Genomic DNA, 24,953 nt, shown 5'->3' with positions numbered 1-24,953 from the left:
AAGCTAATTTAAAAGTATTTTAGCAGGAAAAGGCACTATTTCAACTTAATAAAAAGACTATGCCATTATGATCAGATAACCATTCATTTGCCTATGATCATGATTCTCAGTGCTTATGGATGTCCTGTGAAGCCATTAAAAAAAAGGAAATTAAACTTTAAAATTTAAAAGATTCATATTTAAACTCAGTGTTCTCCTTGTTTTTCTGCTATGGAAAGGGAAAAGCAAAATGCATTAGATCTTATTTCGTGGCTGAACACGCTAATCATAATGTCTCTGGTGAAATACTCCCATCTTGTGGACTTCTCCGGTATTGCTAACAGAAGCCGCTTGTAGCTTGGCTTTACAGCAGCATCTCCCCTTACCTTAGTGTTTCAATTACGTAGCATTCTTGTTTTTTATTCTCATATTTCGAGGAGTCTTAAAAATATTTTGATTTGAAATTCTGAAATCATGAACTTCTGTTGAAGAAAATAATTTCAGGCAAAAAACCTGATCTCTGAAAGTCTCTCTATATAGAATCTACATATAGAGAGAACATACATGTATGTGTGTGTACACATATATATATACTCTAAATATATATAAATATTTATAGTTTGGTGGAAAATTTGAATTCTTCAATAATCAGAATGGTTTTTTTTTAATATAAACGTGCATAATACTCTTACTGTATTATAAAATAAACTGTAAACCTTCATCGGTAATATTTTTTGTTTCACATATTAAAACATATAGAGAAATTAATTTTTCTACTTCTGTGTTTTCAAATAACCTTAACTAATATGCTTCAATTTTTCATGTTGGAATTAGAAACACACAACTTTGGAATATTTAAAATTCTTTATTCTACATTATCATAAAATTACTGGACATGGCATCATGAGTTTAAATGAGAAAATACTTTAAAAATCAATTTTATCCTATTTAAAGCAAAAGAGAAGTTATTGAAAAGCTACCTAAAAAAAATTACAGCCACTTAGTGCATATAAAAATGATATAAAGTTAAACAGACGGACCAGCTGTTTAAGTGCCAAATATCACAACTGATTTTAAGCATTCCCTACAAAACCTACTGCAGTTACCAGACACAATTAGAACTGAATAAAGCACTTACTTGGGGTTTTACATAAGTTGGTAAGAAGTTTGCATTTTTTTAATAGAAAAGATATTCAATCCTCTGGAAAAAATTCTATCTGACCATTGATACATAATAACATTCCCATTGACTATAATATCTAATTCTAAATATTTATTTGAAAAATGAATAGAATATATCTGGAAATAATAAAATTAGTATAGTTATGTATTTCTAATGTCTCAGACCTACTGCCCCACTGTGTCGTGACAGACCATCTCTCCTGGCTTCCAGGAATAGGCCTGGGGAACGTCCAACAGTTACAGCTGTGTGATCTTAGGTAACTGCCACTCTGCCTCCCAGACTTAATATTAAATAAAATAATCTATGTAAAGTGCTTAATCCAATGTATAACATATATTGAAGGCTCAACTAATACTAACTAGTATTTTATTAGCATGTACCCAGGACATAACAGACTCTATAAATATTTGCTTGATGAATGAACCCAATGAAAATGTTTAGCATGACAAAAATGGAGTCCAGCTCATTTATAAGGTCTTTTTATTTTATTTTTTTTTAAGATTTTATTTATTTATTTGACAGAGAGAGACACAGCGAGAGACGGAACACAAGCAGGGGGAGTGGGAGAGGGAGAAGCAGGCTTCCCGCAGAGCGGGGAGCCCGATGCGGGGCTCAATCCCAGAACCCTGGGATCATGATCTGAGCCGAAGGCAGATGCTTAGCGCCTGAGCCACCTAGGCGCCCCTATAAGGCCTTTTTAAACAATACTGTCAACTGCCTGTAAGTAGGACCTGAAGTGGGAGGGACCTGTCTAAAAGTGTGCCAATATCAAAAATTGACAAGGCAAGAAACAGCAAATGTTGGAGAGGTTGTGGAGAAAGAGGAACCCTCTTACACTGTTGGTGGGACAAAGTGTGTACTTTGTGTGTACCTTCCAAAGTGGCTGTGCCACTTTGGAAAACAGTGTGGAGGTGCCTCAAAAAATTAAAAATAGAGCTACCCTATGACCCAGCAATTGCACTATTGTATTTACCCCAAAGACACAGATGTAGTGAAAAGAAGGGCCATATGCACCCCATTGTTCATAGCAGCAATGTCCACAATAGCCAAACTATGGAAAGAGACAAGATGCCCTTCAACAGACGAAGGGATAAAGAAGATGTGGTCCACATATACAATGGAATATTACTCAGCCATCAGAAAGGATGAATACCCAACTTTTACATCAACATGGATGGGACTGGAGGAGATTATGCTAAGTGAAATAAGTCAGCAGAGAAAGTCAATTATCATATGGTTTCACTTATTTGTGGAACATAAGGAATAGCATGGAGGACATTAGGAGAGGGAAGGGAAAAATGAAGGGGGGAAATCGGAGGGAGAGATGAACCATGAGAGACTATGGACTCTGAGAAACAAACTGAGGGTTTTAGAGGGGAGGGGGGTGGGGGGATGGGTTAGCCTGGTGATGGGTATTAAGGAGGGTACGTACTGCATGGAGCACTGGGTGTTATATGCAAACAATGAATCGTGGATCACTACATCAAAAACTAATGATGTAATGTATGGTGACTAACATAACAAAACAAAAAATAAAAGTGTGCCAATACGAAGCAATTCCAAACCACGGCATTCATAAAAGGATTACAAATGCAAGAAACCTTAGAAATGTGGCTGAACTCAGAGTTCAGGGAAATGTCTATGAAAACTTTGCTTCGATTTTAGTATCACCCAACAAAAGTGAAAACTAGTAGGTGTTAACTGAAATGGTAATCACCATTCAATTGTGTGTACTGAGAACTTACTAAGTGCCTGACCCAGGGATATACTGGTATAAAAACAAGGAAACATTTTACCCACATTTAGAACCAAAGAACAAGTATCTGTATGAATAGTATTCTCAAGATAAAATGTGGCTTCTCATTCACCACCCTCCCCCAATCCATGCTTTCCTCAATCTGAATGTCATCATATTTCTTTAGTTTCAGAAATAATCACTACTGCCTACTCTATACCAAAAATATCTAGAAGCGAGGAATTCAGCAAGGTTTAAGGAAGTTACAGTCCACGGAGTTAACAGTCTAGTTCAGGAAACAAATATTAAAGAAAGAGCAATGAGAATATTTAAAGAAGGGTAACTATGATAAGCACCATGAAGGAAAATACCAGCATACAATGAATACATCTAGTAAAATCTTGGAGAATGGGGTATGCCTGGTCACAAAACGCTTCTTGAGGTTGTGGTATTTAAGATGTGAATGAGGTGGCGGGGGCAGGATGGGGGCCACAGAGAAGTGCAGGTGGAAAGGTGAAAAGAGGGAGAAAAAGAGAAAAAGAAAAAAAAAAAAAAAAAAAAAAAAGCAAGAGGGAGCAGGCATGAGAATGGGCTGCAGAGCCAGGCTAGGACTGTTTAGAACTCCAGGTAAACCTGATTCCTCTATATCAAATTTTGACCAATTATTTCTCTTTATCCTTAGAGCCCAAGTTGACATACAACAGCCATCATTTCCATCTTATAGTACTCATAAATCAAATTCAGTATTACTCTACAAGCAACCCATTAGTTGCTCTCTACACCTATCAGTTAATGCAATGGAAACCACCTTTCATTCACTCTCAACCAGGGGTTTAAATGTGAGGATTAGGGGACAAGCCATGCAGCTGGCAAGTCTAAGTGAAAGGCGGCTATTTAAAAATGATTCAAAAAGTAGCCTTCTAAATCCAACATTTTACTAGAAAATAAAGAATAAAATGACCTTAAGAAACAAACTATTACAACAGGAAAATATATACATGGAAATTAGTCATTCTGGAGATGTTTAGAATAACTAGTTTTCTTCGGTACACTGCAACAAGACTATAGAGGATATTGTTCATTTCTTAGCTTTTTCACATTCATCTCTATGACCCATTCTCGATCACTCATTTCATCTTTACTGTGGGATCCCCACCTACTTTCTGCACAACTTTTCATTTACCCTGATTTTTCCAAGATTATCCCTTTACCAGCACAGGATTCTCAAAATATGCTCCCTTATGTCAACAGAATTCCCTAACTCCGGCCAAGTTACACTGATGCAACCAAATACTAGGCACCTTAGAGCATATAGGGTATGGACACAATTTTTTCAAGACCTTGCAATAGATATCCTTTTTACTCAGGATAAAAAGCCAAAACCCTTACAATTATCCTCCATGTCCCATACTCCCCTGACCTCCCTGACCTCATCGCCTACCTCCTCCCCTTTACTGAGTCCTCTAGCCACATCAAATCCCTTGTTGTTGCTATTACTGGTACATTCCAGGTACTCTCTGGTCTTAGGACCTTTGTCCATACCGTTCCCTCTGCCTAGACATCTGCTTGGCTAATTCTCTCATTTCCTTTAAGTCTTTGCTCAACTTTTCCCTTCTCAACGAGAACTACCCTGAATACAGTATTTATAGTATATGTATTAAGGGAAAGTGTGTTTTGGGAAAAAAGATGGAAACAATAATCATATATAAGACAGTGATTTAATAAATGTTGAATGGTGACAACACCAACACATACTGAGAAGTCACATCATATCAAAAAGACAGAATTTTCATTAAGATTCTAAACTACATATAAAAAGCACCAAAACAACATGCATGAAACAGTATTTGGCATAAGTATTTCTATCTAAATTAGGAGAAATATCCTTAGTACAAAGGCTGTACTTTGTACTACAAAGGAGATGAGACAACTTCTTCACAAATCTAAACTAACTAGTCCAGCTTTTCATGCTATTGAAATTCATGACTTAAATCCACATGCAACAGAAATAAACCTGTTCATAATTTGGGTCACATGATGGGGGGAGGGGCAACAAATATTGCCCAGAACATGAAGTAAAGAGGAAGGAGGTCAGTCAGAGCTAAGGGAGGCATGAGATAACCAGAAATGAGCAAATTAAACTCAGGAAAATTTTGGCTGAATATCAAGTAAGAACATCATAAGATATGAGGTTTTATTATGAAAAATGTCAAGTACAGAAATACCACTACTTAGAAAATTTAAAGATACTGAATTGAGCATAAATGTTATAAGTCAGATGTCTATAGTGCCTATTCAGCAAACAGCTATTTCAGTGAAGTGGAACATGGTTACCATTCTAAGGCTCTCTCAAAACTTATTCAATTGTTTGTAAGTATGGCATTATCCTTATCACAAAACTATTCTGACCATATCATCCTGAGTAAATGACTGCTTGAGCAGTGTCAAAACAGAAATTTAAAACATTATCTTCATGAAAACTACTTAAATTGATCTTTTAAAAACCTCTATCGTTGTTTAAAATGCTTACTGAAAAATACCAGAAATAAAGTTTTATACTAAAATATTTCAATGGTTGTCTAAAACGTCGTAATAAAAAGTAGACACAAAATCTTTATCTATAGTTTTTATTTTACTCCCTTTCTTCTTACTAAATGTATGTTAACAAAAAAAAACCCTCAAATGATCTAGACAAAAGCTTTTAGCTCAACACATAATTGCAAGAAAATTACAATAATTGTACCAATTAAAATAATCTTGAATGAACAGTATGTCATCTTAATGTTCCGATGGTTTATAGAGGGATCTACTTAATTAGCTGAAATTGCTTTCCAGTGTTAGTATCAAATGTCATTTGTTAAAAGTTGAACAATTTAGAAAATAATTTAACAAAGCAATTTTACCAAACACCAAGAACCAACATTTTCTTTTTCAGCTGAATAAAGCAAGCAGATGTGTCATCAAGTTGCTATAAAAATAAATGAGGCTTTTTATGGATTAAAAAATAAATTTTACTACTAGCGTTAAAAATACTATTTTCTGATTGTTTTTATCAAATCAGATTTCTTTAATAAAATAAATGAATATCAATTATATACTCTGCTTTTGTCTGCTGTAAATAAAACTTTATTATTCAAATGACAAGCAATGGAATCAAAGAACTCAACTATGGTTAACTAGAAATAGTCATCTAAATTATTCTAACATATTCCAATATATGTTCTTTCAATATGCTGATCAAATTGTCTTCCCATAGTTTTTCATTGCAAATCATCTTACATTCAATTATTAAGTCAATCCCTTAATGAATTCTTAAAGATTCTTACTACATTGTCTTTTTCTCTCTTCCTTAGACTAGCTATAAAATATTCTTTGTAAGTATTTGTAGGCATATAAATCACACTTCTTTCTCAAAAAAAAAAAAAAAAAATCTAGGGGCACCTGGGTGGCTCAGTCAGTTAAGTGTCTGCCTTTGGCTCAGGTCATGATCCCAGAGTCCTGGGATGGAGGCCCACACAGGGCTCCCTGCTCGGCAAGGAGTCTGATTCTCCCTCTGCCCTTTACCCTGCTCATGCTCTCTCTCTCATTCTCTTTCTTTCTCTCTCTCTCTCAAGTAAATAAATAAAATCTTTAAAAAAAATCTAAAAATCCCCCTGAATCCAACCCATTAATGGATGGCAGGCCCAGCAAGTGCTAAAGTCTAAAATAATGGATTAATTTAATGGCAAAACAAAGTTCTGAATATCTCATATCTCCAATACAGAGTATTCTATATGTACTTGAACAAAATATCAAAATATTCCCCCTACAAAACTTCACTCCAAGTTATTTTTATTAATATGATGAAAAATACCCCATCAAAAACATTTCTTTGGCAACTGTTCTATTTCATAAACAAGATGAAAGAATTACTACTGTCTTTAAGCTATAGGTGATATATTCTTTTGTAAGATACATTTTAATTCATAAAAATGTAAATTTTTAAATATTTTCTTGAACATTAGAAAGTCATACAGTTTGACAGTCAAGCAATTTTCTACCAGTAAAGAACAGAAGTTTCAGCCTGAGAAGTGTTTTACCATTCAGAAAGCAATGTTTCAGCCTGAGGCTGATGAAACTTGTTAAATGGCTAACTGTTTGAGCTATCACATTTTTACTTTCCTCCGATCGTTTCAAGTGTGTATGTTTTACCTTCAGTCTGAATGTAAGTTCCTCAACACTCAAGTATTTAGGGACAAAAGATATGTTGTATGAAAGTTACCCTCTAATGGTTTAGACAAAAGGGTGTGTGTGTGTGTGTGTGTGTGTGTGTGTAGAGAAAGGTTTAGAAAAAAGGGTGTGTGTGTGTATGTGTGTGGAGAAAACCAGCCAGCACAGGAGACAGTATGAAACTAATGACAGAGCAATTGAGACAGAACCTTAACTTCAGATAAACTGCATAAAGGGCACATGGGGTTCTCTGTACTGTGCTTACTCTTGCAAATTTTCTAAGTTTGAAAGTATTTTCAAACGGAAAACAATTTTATTTAAAAAACATGTAAGTTCCTCAAGGGCATAACATACTTGTTATATTTGTCCCTCTATGCACCCCAACTCCTGGGCCAGCCCTGCAACACTGGAAAGCATAAAGGACAACCATATAAGCCTTGGCTCATAGTAAAAACTCATGTTGAGTAAAGAAAATTAACTAGAATGGATAAACAAAAATCAAGGGAAGCTATGAGTCTCTATCCCCTACTCATCTTGGTTTCTTGAAAAGAAGAGGCAAGATTTTAGGAAAACATGTTCAAATGACAGATCTAAAATGAGATCAAATTACTCCTCATCCTTTTGTATCTTTGTCTTCCTGCCACTATCCCAGCAAAGATTAAATAGGAAACTCCAGGGACGCCTGGGTGGCTCAGTTGGTTAAGCGACTGCCTTCGGCTCAGGTCATGATCCTGGAGTCCCGGGATCAAGTCCCGCATCGGGCTCCCTGCTCGGCAGGGAGCCTGCTTCTCCCTCTGACCCTCCCCCCTCTCATGTGCTCTCTCTCTCTCATTCTCTCTGTCTCAAATAAATAAATAAAATCTTAAAAAAAAAAAATTATCTTTTTAAATAGGAAACTCCAAAACTAGTACTTTCTAATTTAAAGTACTACCCAACAATAAGTTAAAAGCTCTGTTTCACACAAACATGCTCAGCATCTTCTATATAATTTAACAACGTGCGGGAATAAGAAATTCTCTGCAAAGAAATGGGATACTGTGGTTTCACCTGGATAATCTACTAACCCAAGAGTTGCAGATTCTAATCATACTTGACCTCCTTGATGGACTGTCCATCTTATTTTCTTCCTGTAGGGTCTGACATGGCTAACTTGACTTCCTGGCAATTTGTAGATTTCAGTAGTTCTTAACACACTAATGAGCATTGCCCCTTCTGCATCCATTTGTTTCATACTTTTTAGAGATACTGGTACTGACATTAGAATCAATCAATCAACCAACCAAGTGTGGTTTGTGATTCACCCTGCCACCATGAAACAAAACACTGGGTTTTTGTGGGGTTTTTTTAAGCTTTCAGTAGAGCTATGTTTATATACATGATTCTCAACTACATGTAACATGCGTGTAAAGGTTACTGAAATCATATGTGTTTACTAAGAAGTACAGTTCTTGGATGCATTTAGCTTAAACTATGTCCTTAAGTAAAAATGTTAGCAAAGCAACAAATAATTATTATTCAATATTTGCATCTCCTTTCTCCCAAGGGAAAAATACTAGTTCCCCCAAATATCTATTTATTTATTCATTTACTCTATCCTACAATATGCTTAAAAGGATTTCAAAGGTATAATCGCAATACTATCACCAACAACAAGCTCAAGATTTCTTTGCAGTTAATTCTGTCCTCAGGATATATTCTACTAAGAATAAAGAGTCAGAGTACTAAGTTCAAAGGTGATTGAATTAATTATTTTCTCTGTGTGGTTATGTTATCAATTTTATATACAGTTAGGATCATTTCTTTCTGTTTTTATATGATACTAGGATTTGCTTTTTTCCATCCTCTTTATTTTGGAATATGACTGAGAGTCCAACCACATGAAAATGGACAGAGATGCCTCATCTCCCATCTCTGCATCCACGACAGGCAAGCATTCTCACCAGGTTCTGGTTTACCCTTCCTAGAAGTTTGTTTTCTATTTTGACAAAAAAAAAAAAAAAAAAAAGAATACCTACCTATTTATATATAAATGTTCTATTTCTCCTTCTTTCTTATACAAACACTATCATGCTGTACACTTGTTCATACTTCGCTATTTTCACTTAATATATCCTGGAAATTCCTCCATATCAATCACAGAGTTTTTTTCTCATTCTTTTCTACAGTTACAAAATATTAGCGTAGATATGCTAAAATCTATTCAACCAATGTTCCTATACATGTACGTTTAAGTTGCATGGTTTTGTATTTGTGGAGGTGTATATTCAGAGTAAATTTCTACAAGTGGAATTGCTGGATTGAAAGTAAATATACATGTACTTGTTCACTACTGTATCTCCAGCATCCAGCAGCAGAACCACAAATAATAAACACTATTTTTGTTGGATTGAACTGAAATATGAAGTTTTTTGAGGACTTTAAAAACCTTGTATTCATTTTCACAACTTTCCTGCTTCTGTCTCCTGGGGACCCAGACTTTGACCACTTCCCACCTTCTTCACAGAACATATAAAGGGCCTAGTGCCTGGGGCTTTAAGCGCACAGCCCTTGAAATGCAAAAAGCTGATTAGTGTTTCTGTAATCTTGAGACACAGTGTACTTCTAAGCAATATACTCAACTAAAGGAAGGTAAAGAGCCTGACCTGAGTCCTCTTCTGTACCAAAACCACAGATTGACATGGGCTCTATTTACTCTGTTAAAAGCCCGGGGCAGGGGGGGCAGGGAGGAAAACTAAAAGACGTAATCACTAACAGGTTATCTTAAATAGAGAAAGCTGATGTTTTTACAAAGGCAAAGAAAAATTGTAGAAAAAAATAATATAGCAATGTCTGCTTAATAGGTTAGTTGTCACTGGAGTAAAGAAGACAATTTATATTAAACATCTTATATCTTAAATAGAGTATTACTATCTTATAATATTCTAGAAAGAAATGGAGAACACAGAATTGTAAAAACTCCAGACACTTCATTTTCATCATAAACGTTCAGTGTCTTACACTTACTGAACTTAAACGTTCAGTCAGGCTACAGCTGAAGAAAATTTAGATGACACTACCATGTTGTGAGAAGCGGCACCCTCTGCCCATGGACTCTGGAGCAGGTACCCAGCTCTAGCACTTAGTGGCTGTGAGACATCAGGACATGACTCACCTTCTCTGGGCTTCAATTTTCTCATGTGTAAAATAAGAATAATAACACTTACTTATTACTACTTAATAATAACAATAGATGGTGAGAATAAAAGGTGTTAAAACAAAGTGTTTAGAACAGTGACGGGCACCTAAGTAGTTTACGGACTCTGAGAGACCTGAATGGAAAGAGCTCTACTACTTAAGAGCTAAGTGACTTGGGGAAGTGACCTAAACTTTCTGAACCACAATCTTCCTTGTTAATAACATGGAACTGTTCTAACCACCGAGCTTTCTAAAGCTGCAAGAGAACTAAGGCACTGGCAGACTCTGGTGCTTGAGGAAGAAAGGTTGGAGATACACATGCCAAAAGGAGAAAACACTAATGATGAGCAACCCCTCCTCCTTAAATGAGGACCCCTGTGAGACAAGCAGCTCTCCTGTTGCCATGATTTCAAATTTCTTGAAACCAAATGTATTACTCTAACAACAATACCAGTTCAGACAGACTCTAAGAGTCCTGTTTATAGTTCCTAAATGAAGGCTTAGTTTTTTCTCAGACATATTTTTATTTACACAAATAATAATTGCTCAAGGATGAGGTGAAGTGCCAAAGGACTACCTGTCCATGCTAATTAGCACTTTGTGTAAAACTATACCACGTGAAAAATAAAACCTATTATATTGGTATGAATTATAATTAAGAAGTTAAAACATTTAAAAAGCTAAATTTTAACTGTTTAATAATAACTATGCTCATCTAGCAAACATTCATAACTTTACACACGTGTTATGACGTAAAACTTATTCATGAAATAAAACTATTTTTCTACACAACCAAGAGAAAAATCAATCGTGTATCTTACAAGAAAAAAGATAATTTCTAAAATATCAAAGAGCAGATGAAATTCAGTGCCACTTCTCTACAGCAGGCAGTAATTATGCATCACTGCCATCTACTGGAACACCTACTTGACACAGCACACAGTTTAAATAACTTTAGTATAAATTAAACAGCAAAATCAAGAACAGTGCCTATCTGTAGACTATTACGACACCATTCTCTGTAATTCTAAAGCCTAGGATTAAATAAAATACATACATGAAAAATGGCGAGGGGTGCCTGGGTGGTCCAGTTGGTTAAGCGACCGACTCTTGATTTCAGCTCAGGTCATGATCTCAGGGTCATGATATCTATCCCCGCACTGGGCTCCACGCTCAGCACGGAATCTGCTTGACATTCCTCTCCCTCTCCCTCCCCCACTCTCTTTTTTTCTCTCTCTCTCTAAATAAAATCTTTAAAAAATATGGGGCTTGAAAAATAAGGAAAACTGTATGCTGACAGTACTTTGGAAAAAATTCTTGTGATCTTAAAAGTTTTAATATATGAACTATATACTAAATGCTTTGTTAGAGTTAGTATTTCATTTATATGTTAAAATAATTATTTCAGTTATACCGAGTTTTACAAAATTGTATAATTTCTTGGTACTATCTTTTTTCTAAGAGATGTTTATTTAGAGCAGCAATTGAACTCTTTGAAGGTATTAAGTATTCTGGCAAACAAAAAGGATTATAATTTCATTTGTGAATTTGATAAGAAATTGTCAACTCTTAAAACTTTACATACTTGATATTTCACTGAACTTTAACTGTGTATCTTTCAAGAAAAAATTTAATTAATTTCTTACCAGAAGAAAAAATTTTAAAAGTACTTCAAATGACTGACCTTAAAGGAACAATAAATTCCTTTATTGCTTAATGCAAAAGATGTTTTCCAGCTTATATTCAGTTTCAAAAGTCCTCCAGATACAAAACTGAAAATATCTGTACTAATGATTTAAAAAATTTAACCTCCTTGGGGCGCCTGGGTGGCTCAGATGGTTAAGCGTCTGCCTTTGGCTCAGGTCATGATCCCAGAGCCCACACTGGGCTGCTGGCTCAGCGGGGAGCCTCTTTCTCCCTCTCCCTCTGCCTCTTCCCCTGCTCATGCTCTCTCTCTCCCCCCCTGTATCTCTGTGTCTCAAATGAATAAATAAATAAATAAATAAATAAATAAATAAATAATTTAATCTCCTTAATATTCTAAGTAAAGACACTTAGAATAAAAAATAAGATGGAAAAAATGATAACATTTCAAGATTTGCATTTTGTATGTATAAATACACAAAACTAATAGGACTATTAATTAAACTTTTTTTTACCATGTAAGTTACCCTGAAAAGGGAAGACTATATCCAACTAAAGAGGTAAATTTTACATAAGATATTTACCTGTGCTAATACAACTCCAAAATTATAATGGAATTAATGAGAATGGTTAGTTGAATCCAGAAGTATACATTTCATGCATATTATTTTGTATTCATTTTGTTTTATATGCATTAACTTTTTTCTGAAAAGTCAACTCAATCTAAGATAAAGTTAAATATCAAGAGGTCAAAGTACCTTTCATAGATGGTTTTTAATGTCATTTGATCTGGAATACCTTCAGTCTCTTCCAAATATAATATGAGCCATGAAGTTCGGTATGGCCACTGCTCAGTAAGGTTGATCCAGCTAGCAAGCCTGTCCCAGTTGAAACTAATCTGATTGGCTCTCAGTAATCGTCCTTTAAAAAATATAAAAAACATTTTAAAATTAATAGATGTGTAATATTATAGTAAGCAAAGCATTTAGCATATTGACAATTTAAATATTTAAAAGTTGCCATTTTATTTACACTACAAATTCAAACCTACTACTTATATGGCTTCTATAATTCAAAGAGCTGTACTGGAAAAAGGCTAGGGATTAAACACAATTCTGTTTAAGTCTAAAGTAATTTTTTTGTGTCATCTGCTACTAGTGTTATATACTGCCATATACATGCAGGCAAAAATCTTTCAGAACTATGTGTCAGCCAGTCTCAACACTGCCCACAATCAGACAGCAGAACATCAATGCACCCATGATGGACCCCATCCTCTAAAGTACCATTCTAAGTTGATAAGGAAATGATATAGTGCATCAGAAGGTGATCAGTTCTATGAAGTAAATTAATAAAGCAAGGAGTGTCGAAGAAGGAAGTGTAATTTTATATAAGGTAACAAAGGAAGGTCCCATTGAAAAGCTGACATTTAAGCAAAGACTTAAAAGGAGATGAGAAAGCCCATTATGCATCTCTCCAAAGAAAGATCATTACATGGCAGGAACATGTTAGGCATTTTCAGGGAAGAGCAAAGAGGTCAGTAAGGGATGGAAGAGGAGAGTAGAAGATGAGGTCAGAGGTAGGGAAAGAGGTAAAGAGAGAGACATCACGTCAAAAAGGGGCTTGTAAGAAACTGTAAGGACTTAAGATTTTTATGTTCAGCAAAATGGGAAGATAATAGAGTTCTGAGCAGAAAAATAACATGATTGGCATGTATTTCAAAAGGTCACTGTAGCTGCCACATGGAGAACAGACCACAGAGGAAAAGTAGGAGCAGGGAGATATCAGGCTACTGCTATAATTAATACAGTTGAGACATAATGATACAAAGGATAAGGGTAGTATGTTACAAATCATGAAAAATGGTCAAATTCTGGATATAGTCTAAACATAGAACTGAAGAATGCACTAGAGGGGCTCCTGGGTGGTTCAGTTGGTTAAGCGACTGCCTTCGGCTCAGGTCATGATCTCAGGGTCCTGGGATCAAGCCCCACATCGGGCTCTCTGCTCAGCAGGAAGCCTGCTTCTCCCTCTCCCACTCCCCCTGCTTGTGTTCCCTCTCTTGCTCTCTCTCTGTCAATTAAATAAATAAAATCTTAAAAAAAAAAAAAAAGAATGCACTACAGATTGGAGGCAGTATATGAAAAAAAGATACCAATGTTTTTTTGCCCAAGGAACTGGGAAAAGAGTTGGATTAACTGAGATGGGAGACTATAAGTGGATTAAGTTTGGGGCAGAAGATCTTAAGTTCAGTTTTGGACCTGGTATGTATCAGACATATATTAGACACCACTAGATATCAAGTAGGCAACTGGAGAGCAACAAGGCTGAAGATATACATTTGAGAATCTTTTGCATGTAGATGGTATGCAACCCTTTGGGACTAAATGAGATCACCAAAGGAGCTGGTTCAGATCGAAAAGGAAAGAAACAATGACTGCACCAGGGGCATTCCGACACTAAATGGTAAGGGTAGATGAGGTTTTTATGGTACTTATTGTTACATGACTTTATATGTTTCTGTCTTTACCAATAGGGCAAGAACTTTATCTTGTTTACTGCTTATCTCACAATACCCAGACTGATATCTGGCATATCTAGACAGTCACCATATATTTGTTAAATGCATACAAAGATATTGATAATATGCTAGAACATTTCCATTGTAGAACATAATCAATTTAATACAGTTTGAGACCTCACTTAAAGGGATTTAATTACCAAAAATATTGTACATATACTAGATACAACTTCACTTGCAATTTAGTTCATAGCATGTACCCCAACCTTAGTCTAAAAGCAAATTCCAGTGTAACTATCATAACAGTGTTAACACTAGTCAATATTACAAAGTACCATTCAATACAATGCACAGAAACATACACTTATATACTAAATTTATATTTATATGTATTTATATTTATATGTAAGCATTAACATGGTGAAGAGCTGAATTCTATGCATGGAATTCAGGCACAGGGCAATAATCTTCAATTTTATTGTCAATATTTTTATTTAAAATATTATTTGAAAACGAAAACAACAGCAGCATATAAAATTTGAATTTCAACATTGTTTTAAAGATTTTATTTATTTATTTGAGAGGGGGAGAGAGAGAGAGAGAGAGCAAGTAAGAATGCAAGAGCAGGGCGAGGGAGATGCAGACTCCCCACCAAGGAGGGAGCCTGATGCGGGGCTTGGTGGGGATCATGACCTGATCCAAAGGCAGATGCCTAACCGACTGAGCCACTCAGGTGCCCCCAAATTTCAACATTTTAAATTATAATTAAGACATCCATGTTCATGGATTGGAACACTCTATTGACATTTTAACCCAAGTCATCTATAGACTCAATGAAATCTCTGTCAAAACTCCCAATGACATTTTTTGCAGAAATAGAAAAACCCATCCTAAAATTCATATGGAATCTCATGTGACACTGAATAGCCAAAATAATCCTGAAAAAGAAGAACAAAACTGGAGGACTCCCACTTCCTTATTTCAAAACTGACTACAAAGCTACAGTAATCAAAACAGTATAGACTGGCATAAACATAGGCATATAGATCAACAGAACAGAATAGAGAGCCGAAATAAATCCTCATGTGTATGGTCAAATGATTTTTGACAAGGGTGCCAAGACCATTAGATGGGGAAAGGACAGTCTTTTCAATAAATGGTGCTGGGGAAACTGGAGATCCACATGCTAAAGAATGAAGTTGAACCCCTACCTAACACCATAAATAAAAATTAACTCAAAATGGATCAAGTTACCTAAATGTAACTTAAAACAATAAAATGTAACTTAAAACTTAGAAGAAAACATAGGACAAAAACTTCTCAACACTGGATTTGGCAGTACTTTCTTGAATATGACACCAAAGCCACACAAACAACAACAACAAACAGACAAACTGAAATTCAAGAAAATTTTAAAATTTTGTACACCCAACACACTATCCACAAAGTAAAAATGCAACCCACAGAATGAGGGAAAATATTTGCAAATCATTTATCTGATAAGGGATTAATATCCACAATATACAGAGAACTTCTAAAACTCAACAATAAAAAACCCAAACAACCCAATCTAAAAATGGACAAAGGACTTGAATAAACATTTCTCCAAAGAAGATATAGGAATGGCAATTAGCATAAGAAAAGATGCTCAACATCACTAATCATTAGGGAAATACAAATCCAATCTTCAATGAGATACTACTTCTCACCTATTAGGATGGCTACTATCAAAAAATAAATAAAAAGAAAAAAGCGTTGGTGAGGATGTAGAGAAATTGGAACCTTTGTGCATTGTTGGTGGGAATGTAAAATGGTGCAGCCATGGAAAACAGAATTAGGTTCCTCAAAAAATTAAAAATAGAAATACCATGTGACCCAGCAATTCCATTTCTGAGTATATATCCAAAAGAACTGAAAGCACTGTCTTGGAAAATATTAAGATACACTCATGTTCATAGCATCATTATTCACAATAGCTAAAACATTGAAGCAACCCACATGTCCATCAATAGATGAATGGATAAGCCAAAATATGGTATATACACAACGGAATAGTATTCATTCTTTAAAAGGAAGGAAATTCTACATGCTACAACATGGTGAACCTTGAAGACATTATGTTAAGTGAAATAAGCCAGTCACAAAAAGATAAATATTATATGATTCCACTTTTATGAGGTACTTAGTGTAGTAATATTCTGTAGAACAGAAAGTAGAATAGTGGTTACAAGGCGCTGAGGAAGGGGAGAAGGGGGAGTAATTATGTAACAGGTACAGAGTTTCAGTTTTACAAGATGGGAAGAATTATGGGGCTGGATGGTGGTGATGGGTGCACAACAGTGTGAATGCATTTAATATCACCAAACTATACCCTTCAATACGGTTAAGATAGTAAATTTTGTTATGTGTTATTTTACTTAACCCAATAAAAAAGAAAAAATCTATCATTTGAAAACTAAAACAGTGTACAAAATCTGAATGCCAACATTTTAAATTTTAAGTTATTTATACTGTCATACAAATTAGCATAAAATTATCTTTATACAAAGAGAAAAATTAAACCTGAGGTGAAATAAAAGATTTTTTAAATCATCAAGTTTTAAAAATAACAGTGTACAACTGATGGTTGATTTTCATTGTCAAAACTAATATAGGTTTTTTTTTTTTTAAAGATTTTATTTATTTATTTGACAGAGACACAGCGAGAGAGGGAACACAAGCAGGGGGAGTGGGAGAGGGAGAAGCAGGCTTCCCGCCGAGCAGGGAGCCCAATGCGGGGCTTGATCCCAGGACCCTGGGATCATGACCTGAGCCGAAGGCAGACGCTTAACGACTGAGCCACCCAGGTGCCCCAAAACTAATATAGGTTTTATTAGATACACTTAAGGCAAATAAAAGTGGTATACAGCAGTATAAACATAAGAACACAGTACATCCTTTTGTTTCTGAAAGTGAATTGCTTTGCTAATGTGTTCAAGTTTATTATCTACCACAAGATAGTAAGAAACAAAAGCTACCTGTCACAGAAACAATATTAAGTAATCTTCTCATGGTCTGAGGACTTATATCACTGAACCAGTCCTCGGTAACCAGCAGTTTTGTAAGATCAAAGGACATCTGCCGAGTAATGGTCCGCTGCATCTGCCTTCTTCGGTAAGTATCCTGAAAGAGTTTAAGAACAATGAGAGTGAACCAATACTCCAAGTCTGAGAACTTAAGGCTTTTTGAGAAGCTAATATATGTTTATGATGACAACAAAAATAATCTAAAATTTTAGTCAAAGAGGAAGATTACATACTAATAATAGTCATTATTATGATTATTCCCTGAGGCAGAATCTTTACAGAACAGTTATAAAGTAGTATCAGCAGCAACTGCATCAGATGGTGTGCTTTAACTTCAGATGTATTTTGATTCATAGCTTACGGTTAGAGAAAGCTAAATGCCTTGAAGATTATAAATAAGCAGAATTATGGAAAGAGAATTCAAGTCAAACTCTTATAGGAGTTCCATTTTCATAGGGACCCTGAAATAATAAAGCAAATAAATTCTTGTCTAGTTTTAAGCATTCAGCATCTTGATGTTTAGGTTATTTTTAAATGTGTGACAACTACCCTCACATATGTATAAGAATTAAAGGTGCTCCTGAGATTAAGAATTCCTTCATTCTTAATCTCAGGAAACAAACTGAGGGTTGCTGGAGTGGGGGGTGGGGTGGGAGGAATGGGGTGGCTGGGTGATGGACATTGGGGAGGGTATGTGCTATGGTGAGCGCTGTGAATTGTGTAAGACTGTTGAATCACAGACCTGTACCTCTGAAACAAATAATACATTATATGTTAAAAAAAAAAAAAAAAAGAAGAAGATAGCAGGAGGGGAAGAATGAAGGGGGGAAAATAGAGGGGGAGACGAACCATGAGAGATGATGGACTCTGAAAAACAAACTGAGGGTTCTAGAGGGGAGGGGGGTGGGAGGATGGGTTAGCCTGGTGACGGGTATTAAAGAGGGCACGTTCTGCATGGAGCACTGGGTGTTATGCACAAACAATGAATCATGGAACACTACATCGAAAACTAATGATGTAATGTATGGGGATTAACATAACAATAAAAAATTTTTTAAAAAAAAGAATTAAAGGCGCTCTAGTGGGCAGAGTGGGATAGAGAATCCCTTCGAATCCGAGGAACAACAGGCACAACAAAGGTGAGTTCTCATCTGAAGTCATGGTGAATGCAAGCACAGGGAGCCCAAAAGGCCAGACTACTAAGAGACAAATTCGAAATGTGAAATTATACCCTCCTCCTAATTTATTACTATCAAGTGATATTAATTTTGCATTCATACTTATATAGGTTAGAGACATAAAATCAAAACATTAAAATGTCACTGAAGACACATTATATAAAATGTCCCAAATGTAATGGTAGCAAACTAGGAAAAAGAAAACAGTGCCAATGCTAGCCCAATGTTAAGTGGCACTATCACTGTAACTTACCTGCAAGTGGACATCTTCCTGTCTTATAATACTCTCTCGATCTATATACAAAAGAGGGTTCTAAGAGTGGAGTAGGACAGGGAAAACACAAGTGTTCGAGGAGAAACCTGAGGTGGCTGGGCAGGACACACAATTACTATGTGGGTGTAAAAGAAAGGGTCACACCTCACAGATATCAGGGAAAGAGGAAAGCCAGCAGGAAGAGCATGGAGCTCTTCTCACACCACGAGCCTCTTTCCCCCGTACAGCTCTGGTGGCAACAGGCACCTGGAACGGGTACAACCTAACCTGGAATGAATACGGGGGTTCTCAACCCCGGATGACATCATCTGGAGAGCTTTAAAATCTCACTCCCAAAGATTCTGATTCAGCTGCTCGGAGGAAGGGCACCTGGGAACAGGTTAGGAGAGGATGGGGCCTACCACACAATCCACAGTTGTTATGGGCTCTAGGCTCACATGTTTCCTAAAATGCCACCTGAAGCCAAAAGGAAATTCAATAATACAATTTATTTGATGAGTTTAATGTAATATTTACAGTAGCATATATTTAAGTAGTATCAGCTTAGCTTTATTTGAACAACAGCAATACAAACACATGGCTCAAAACAGTGGCATCTTACCCGTCTATTAAGGGCTGTCTTGCTACCGAGCTTAGTCATCTCTCCAAGGCTGTTTTGTGAAACTCTTCTGTCAGCGTCTTCCTGTATCCCTTAAAGAATTTGTCGAGAGAGCACCACTGTATTAAAATTCTGTTGTATATGATATTTATTTTAAAGATTTTATTTATTCATGAGAGACAGACAGAGAGATAGGCAGAGGCAGAGGGAGAAGCAGGCTCCCCGCAGAGCAGGGACCCCAATGCGGTACTCGATCCCAGGACCCCAGGATCACGACCTGAGCCGAAGGCAGACACTTGACCGACTGAGCCACCCAGGTGCCCCTGTTGTACATGATGTTTAAAGAGAAATGAAATACCAACAGTATTTTTCAAGGTAAAAGGGGAGTCACCATAAAACACTATGTAACTACTTCAAACCGAAGTACCTGAGGAACTGGATCTTTACCTGCATTATCTGTGCATGGAATGTCCCCATTTGTTGTTGAAGTCACAAGAAATTTTCTTGCATTGCTTAGTCCACGACTATTAAGGAAAACAGGTAAATGAACTATATTGCGCATATAGTCATGTCCATTTATATTTGAGTCACGAAGCACACTGTTGAGGTTCTGGTTAATTGCCTTTATAATAATATGTGGATCACTTGCAAAAATGGCAATGAATGGGCCTTTTGAAAACAGAATTCGGACCTGTGGTAGAAAAAATGTGTACTTATGATATAAATTTCAAATTATCCAAGGCAACAAAAAGTCCCTTTCAAATCTGTACTATCCTTTGGTGACTATATTTTTTAAATACTATCTTTTTTCAAACTCTTACTTCATATGAAAACAAATTTCATTGAAGTCTCAATCTGTTTTTTCACCATCTGACAATTTTTCACCATCTAACAGTGATAAAACCTCCAAAGAAAACAATCCTGTCTTATTTTGAGATATTTACAGTCTACATTAAAAGGAAAGATCAAAACACACAGGAATTTTGTGAATATACATGAGGTGCTGGGCACACTGGTCTCTCTCCACAGCTACACACTATTGTTTTAACATACCTTATAGAGAGCCACTGATGTACCCCTATTTAAACAAAAACTACAAATTCTGTGGGTTCTCTACTGTTGCCTCTGATTCTAACCATAACTATCTGCAAAAGAAAGCTGGAGTCACACTATGGACTTCAGAGCTATTTTGTTCATTTTCTCACACAGCCATTGAAGCTAAAATTATTTAAATCTGTTTGTGATGAGACATTTACTCCTGCTATACTTCTGCACTTAAAAAAAAATAGTTGGTTTGGGGCACCTGGGTGGCTCAGTCGTTAAGCGTCTGCCTTCGGCTCAGGTCATGATCCCAGGGTCCTGGGATCGAGCCCCGTATCTGGCTCCCTGCTCTGCAGGAAGCCTGCTTCTCCCTCTCCCACTCCCCCTGCTTGTGTTCCCTCTCTGGCTGGCTGTTCTCTGTCAAATAAATAAAAATAAAAAATAAAAAATAAAAATCTTAAAAAAAATAGTTGGTTTGACAAAAGAGAAAGTACTATTCAAATTCCACTTGAGAAATTCACAAAGTCATTCCTCTCAGCTACCACATGTGACAATTATAAGTTTCAAGATGGCGAAGACATACAGTGTCCAGCATCTGGAGTACTTTGTCCTGCTCGCAGGCATCTAATCCATCAATGATAACCACCAGCCTCGTCTGATTCTGAGTGAAGCTGTCAATGGTTTTTGCCATCCTGGCCATCAATTCCACTTCACACTTAAGAACCTATGCAAAAGAAAGGACAGAAGCACTGAAGATACAAGAAATTTAAGCACATTTCTTAAAAAGTCTGACAGAAGCTCATCTAATAGCAAGAAAAGAAATCCCACGTCCTCACTGCCAGTTGTGGTCCCACTTAAAACCGCAGTGAGTGCTTCACAATTTATAAATGTGATAATTTATAAATTTATGACTTTACATAAATTAGAGCATTTTACCCTTACAATGAGGTAGCCACAGTCACACCCACTGTAAAAGGACAAACTGGGCTGAGTGACTTATTTGCCAAGATCACATGCTCTGAAAGTCAAAAGACTATGAACTGAATGCAAATTCAAATGATCTAAACACCACACTACAGCTGGCTCCTGATGGCACATGACCTTGATCAAAGGAAGGGGTTACAGATATTGTATAAAGTCCCTTTTGATTCTAAAAGTATGGTCCTATTTTATATGTTTTGGTGGTTTAATTTGCTTCCTCTACCGGGCTCTAGAGGAGCCTATCTTATTACGCAGGAAACCCATTACTAGTAGGGAGGTGGTGACCTGTGGAGCAATCCCCTAACTCCAGAAGTACCTTACAAAAGTCTATTTTATAAAAACCTGTATTGTTTTCATTTTTCCCACTTCAAATGTACATTTCCACAGGGCAAATCTGGACTAAAACTAAAAACAAATGCAACACTGTAACATTTACAGAGTCCACGCCCTAAAGCCCCACCATCAGGGTCATGGTAGCATACCCACATTCATTTACTGTCTAATGATCAGTGAGTGCTTACCTTCATGAATCCTTCACTTTTCAGTTTGTGCAGTTTTGAGGCAGCATTATGGAGGCGTTTCCTTTGAGAATTCAGGAGAGAGTCCAGCACCTGCCACCATGTACGACAGTTCAGCACAAAGGCCAATCCCACTATTGACGCAATTGATATGAGGACAGCATTCACTGTCAGATGTTTTGGGTCAACTCTGAAGATAGCCAGGAGAGTAATTCCAGCAATAATGCAGCCAAAGATAAAAAGGAAGATGACAAAAGATGGCAGGCAACACGTTTTTTTCCATTTCTTTTTGCCTGTAAGACAACAAATGGTTTTACCAATTATCTACATACCAAGTATTAGAGGAACCTAACCGTGACAGTCATGGCATATGAATTTCTGATGTTCAATTCGTGTTTTCACAGAAATGCACTGAACATTCATCCCAGCCTCATCCCCTACACACATAAAGGAGGAGGAAGAAGGAAGTCCTACCCTGTGTATCTTCAGTCTTGAATACTCGAAAGAGCCTGGTTGCCAAAAAGCCAAACTCTCTCTCACAGGCATCTGAGAGAGTTGCGATCATTTCAGCCATCGATGTTTCTCCACCTACACTGGACAGCCTGTTGTAATCTGTAAACAAAAACCTTGGGGGGAAAGGAAGTAAAATGTTACTCAGATATCTAAAGAAATAAATAATTTCCACATACATCAATTCTGTATCATGTACCCTACATTTTCTTAATGTCTCTTTTAAAATATTGTCATTCAAGTTCTGAAGAGGGAAAAGAACTTGTAATTAGGTTCCTTCCACTTCTAACATCGTACATACTTGTCTTAGGAAAAGGCAATAACCAAAGTAAAATGTGGCAGAGTTGTATGCAGTTAATTCTGACGAAAAGCAGCAGGGTCAAACGTGGCGGCAGAGCTCAGGCATGGCATCGGACACATGCAGGGCCTTCGGCACAGGGACTGAAAGAGCCACGCGGGGAAGCATGTGAGGCCCCAACCGAAGAGATCAGAAGGCTGACAGAATACTACAGTCATTAAGAATTTAAGGCCATTTCAAAACTCAAGTTTCAGAATGTTTTATTTATAGCTTAAACATTTAGTAAGGATTTAGAAATGAGGTGTAAAAGATTCTTTTCAGGTTGTTCTTTGAGATAACTGAATAATTTGTATCCTGATCCTCTGAGTGGATAGGATTTCTGCATTTGCTCCTTTCTCCCCTTCCATCCCTAAATTAAATGCTCATCTCAATCCAGTAGAAAAGCACTGCTTTCAAAATACAATCTAGGATCACACTGTACTCTGTTGTGTGATATTAATTTATGCTATTTTTTTTAAAGATTTTATTTATTTGACAGAGAGAGAGACAGTGAGAGCAGGAACAAAGCAGGGGGAGTGGGAGAGGGAGAAGCAGGCTTCCCACCGAGCAGGGAGCCCGATGTGGGGCTTGATCCCAGGACCCTGGGACCATGACCTGAGCCAAAGGCAGATGCTTACAACTGAGCCACCCAGGCGCCCGTGATTTACGCTATTTTAATTGTTCTAACTTTTTTTAAATAACATCTCATTAATTTAAAATAAATTTTCTGTGAAAATATTTCCCTCAATTATTTTATTCCACTCTGTATGTTTTCTTAACTTTTTCATTTTACCTTTTCATTTGTAAATCCTTCTCCTAATACTTAATCATATATGCTAACAACACAAGTTTTTAATTTTATTTTTATCTATTATATTTATAGTTTTGATGTTTCATCTGGTTTGGCCTATTAATTTTCATCTTAAGTTACACATTTTATCTTGTAATAATTTTAAAATTCTTAATCATTTAGTATGCATTTAACTATTTTGCTAATTTTTATTGAATTCCTCTTGCTTTCAATTCTGTTTTTCATTTGACGTTTCTCTGGAGCCCTCTACCTTTCCTTTATTCTTGACATACATGTTTTTCACCTTTTCTGAACTCTTTTCTCATACATTTCCTATTTGACATTAATAATAATTTTAGACAGGCAAGTCAATTTATTTCCACAGGTGAGGAAAGAGTGGTTCAGAGGGCACGCTCAGTAGCCAAGGTTACATGCTAATGCAAGGGGATGCCAGGACCCCATCCTACATCCTGTGCTCTCTTCAAAGTGTTCCTAAAGGATGGAAAAGGTGTCATGGGGGGCGGTTATGCCCAGATCAAATTTGGTAAATCCAAGTTAACCAGATTTTCTTAGGGAGAGGGGTCTCTCATCCTTTTATGTACAAGAGGAAGATATGATATAAAGTGTTTCTCAAACCTACTTAACCAGGACATGTTGTTTTATTTCTCATATAAAAAGCTCAAGAAACCAATGCCTTGGTATGCCTGGGTGGCTCAGTCTGTTAAGTGTCTGCCTTCAGCTTGGGTCATGATCCCAGAGTCCTGGGATCAAGTCTCATATCGGGCTCCTTGCTCACTGGGGAGTCTGCTTCTCCCTCTCCCTCTGCCTGCCACTCCCCCTGCTTGTGCTCTCTCTCTCAATCTCTCTGACAAATAAATAAGTAAATAAAATCTTTGGAAAAAAAAAAAGAAATCAATGCTTTTTTGGAACATACACTGAGAACGCATTATAAACTTTATTTTTGCTTCATCTTATGAAAAGCTACTTCTGTCAAGGGGACCAACTCACCTCACAGGTAAAGCTTTAGTGGTCTGCTCTGGCAATTCAGGTGGGTTTACAAACATCAATTTGAGGAGGAGTTCCAAATATCCAATATGTCTTGCCAATCTAGTGCTGAGGACCCAGGCCCAATTCCAACTCTCTCCTTCCCTTCGTCCACCAAAGTAAATGACAACTGAAATTCACAGTTTAAAAAAATTATTCAAAGCAATCATCA

At 36.5% G+C, this 24,953-nt stretch overlaps 1 protein-coding gene across 9 annotated transcripts in view; it reads right to left on the bottom strand.

Annotated features, from left to right (window-relative positions):
* KIDINS220 (kinase D interacting substrate 220) overlaps positions 1 to 24,953 on the bottom strand; it is a 102,357-nt gene that overhangs the window by 35,058 nt on the left and 42,346 nt on the right. For all 9 annotated transcript variants that reach the window (XM_045884050.3, XM_045884042.3, XM_045884044.3 and 6 more), the window contains exons 15-22: positions 24,746 to 24,911; positions 22,575 to 22,726; positions 22,104 to 22,393; positions 21,185 to 21,325; positions 20,008 to 20,251; positions 19,564 to 19,652; positions 17,463 to 17,607; positions 12,683 to 12,845 (exon numbers count right to left, since the gene is read on the bottom strand). In XM_045884050.3, coding sequence (XP_045740006.1) covers positions 12,683 to 12,845; positions 17,463 to 17,607; positions 19,564 to 19,652; positions 20,008 to 20,251; positions 21,185 to 21,325; positions 22,104 to 22,393; positions 22,575 to 22,726; positions 24,746 to 24,911 — 1,390 coding nt within the window. The remainder of the gene's footprint in view (positions 1 to 12,682; positions 12,846 to 17,462; positions 17,608 to 19,563; positions 19,653 to 20,007; positions 20,252 to 21,184; positions 21,326 to 22,103; positions 22,394 to 22,574; positions 22,727 to 24,745; positions 24,912 to 24,953) is intronic.

Source organism: Mirounga angustirostris, unplaced genomic scaffold (assembly GCF_029215605.1).
Source record: "Mirounga angustirostris isolate CCGP_5_RB_7025 unplaced genomic scaffold, mMirAng1.0.hap1 SCAF_10, whole genome shotgun sequence".
In the NCBI taxonomy this organism is placed as follows: domain Eukaryota; kingdom Metazoa; phylum Chordata; class Mammalia; order Carnivora; family Phocidae; genus Mirounga; species Mirounga angustirostris.
The sequence above is the reverse complement of the archived record's forward strand: the minus strand, read 5'-3'. Positions and strand labels throughout refer to the sequence as shown.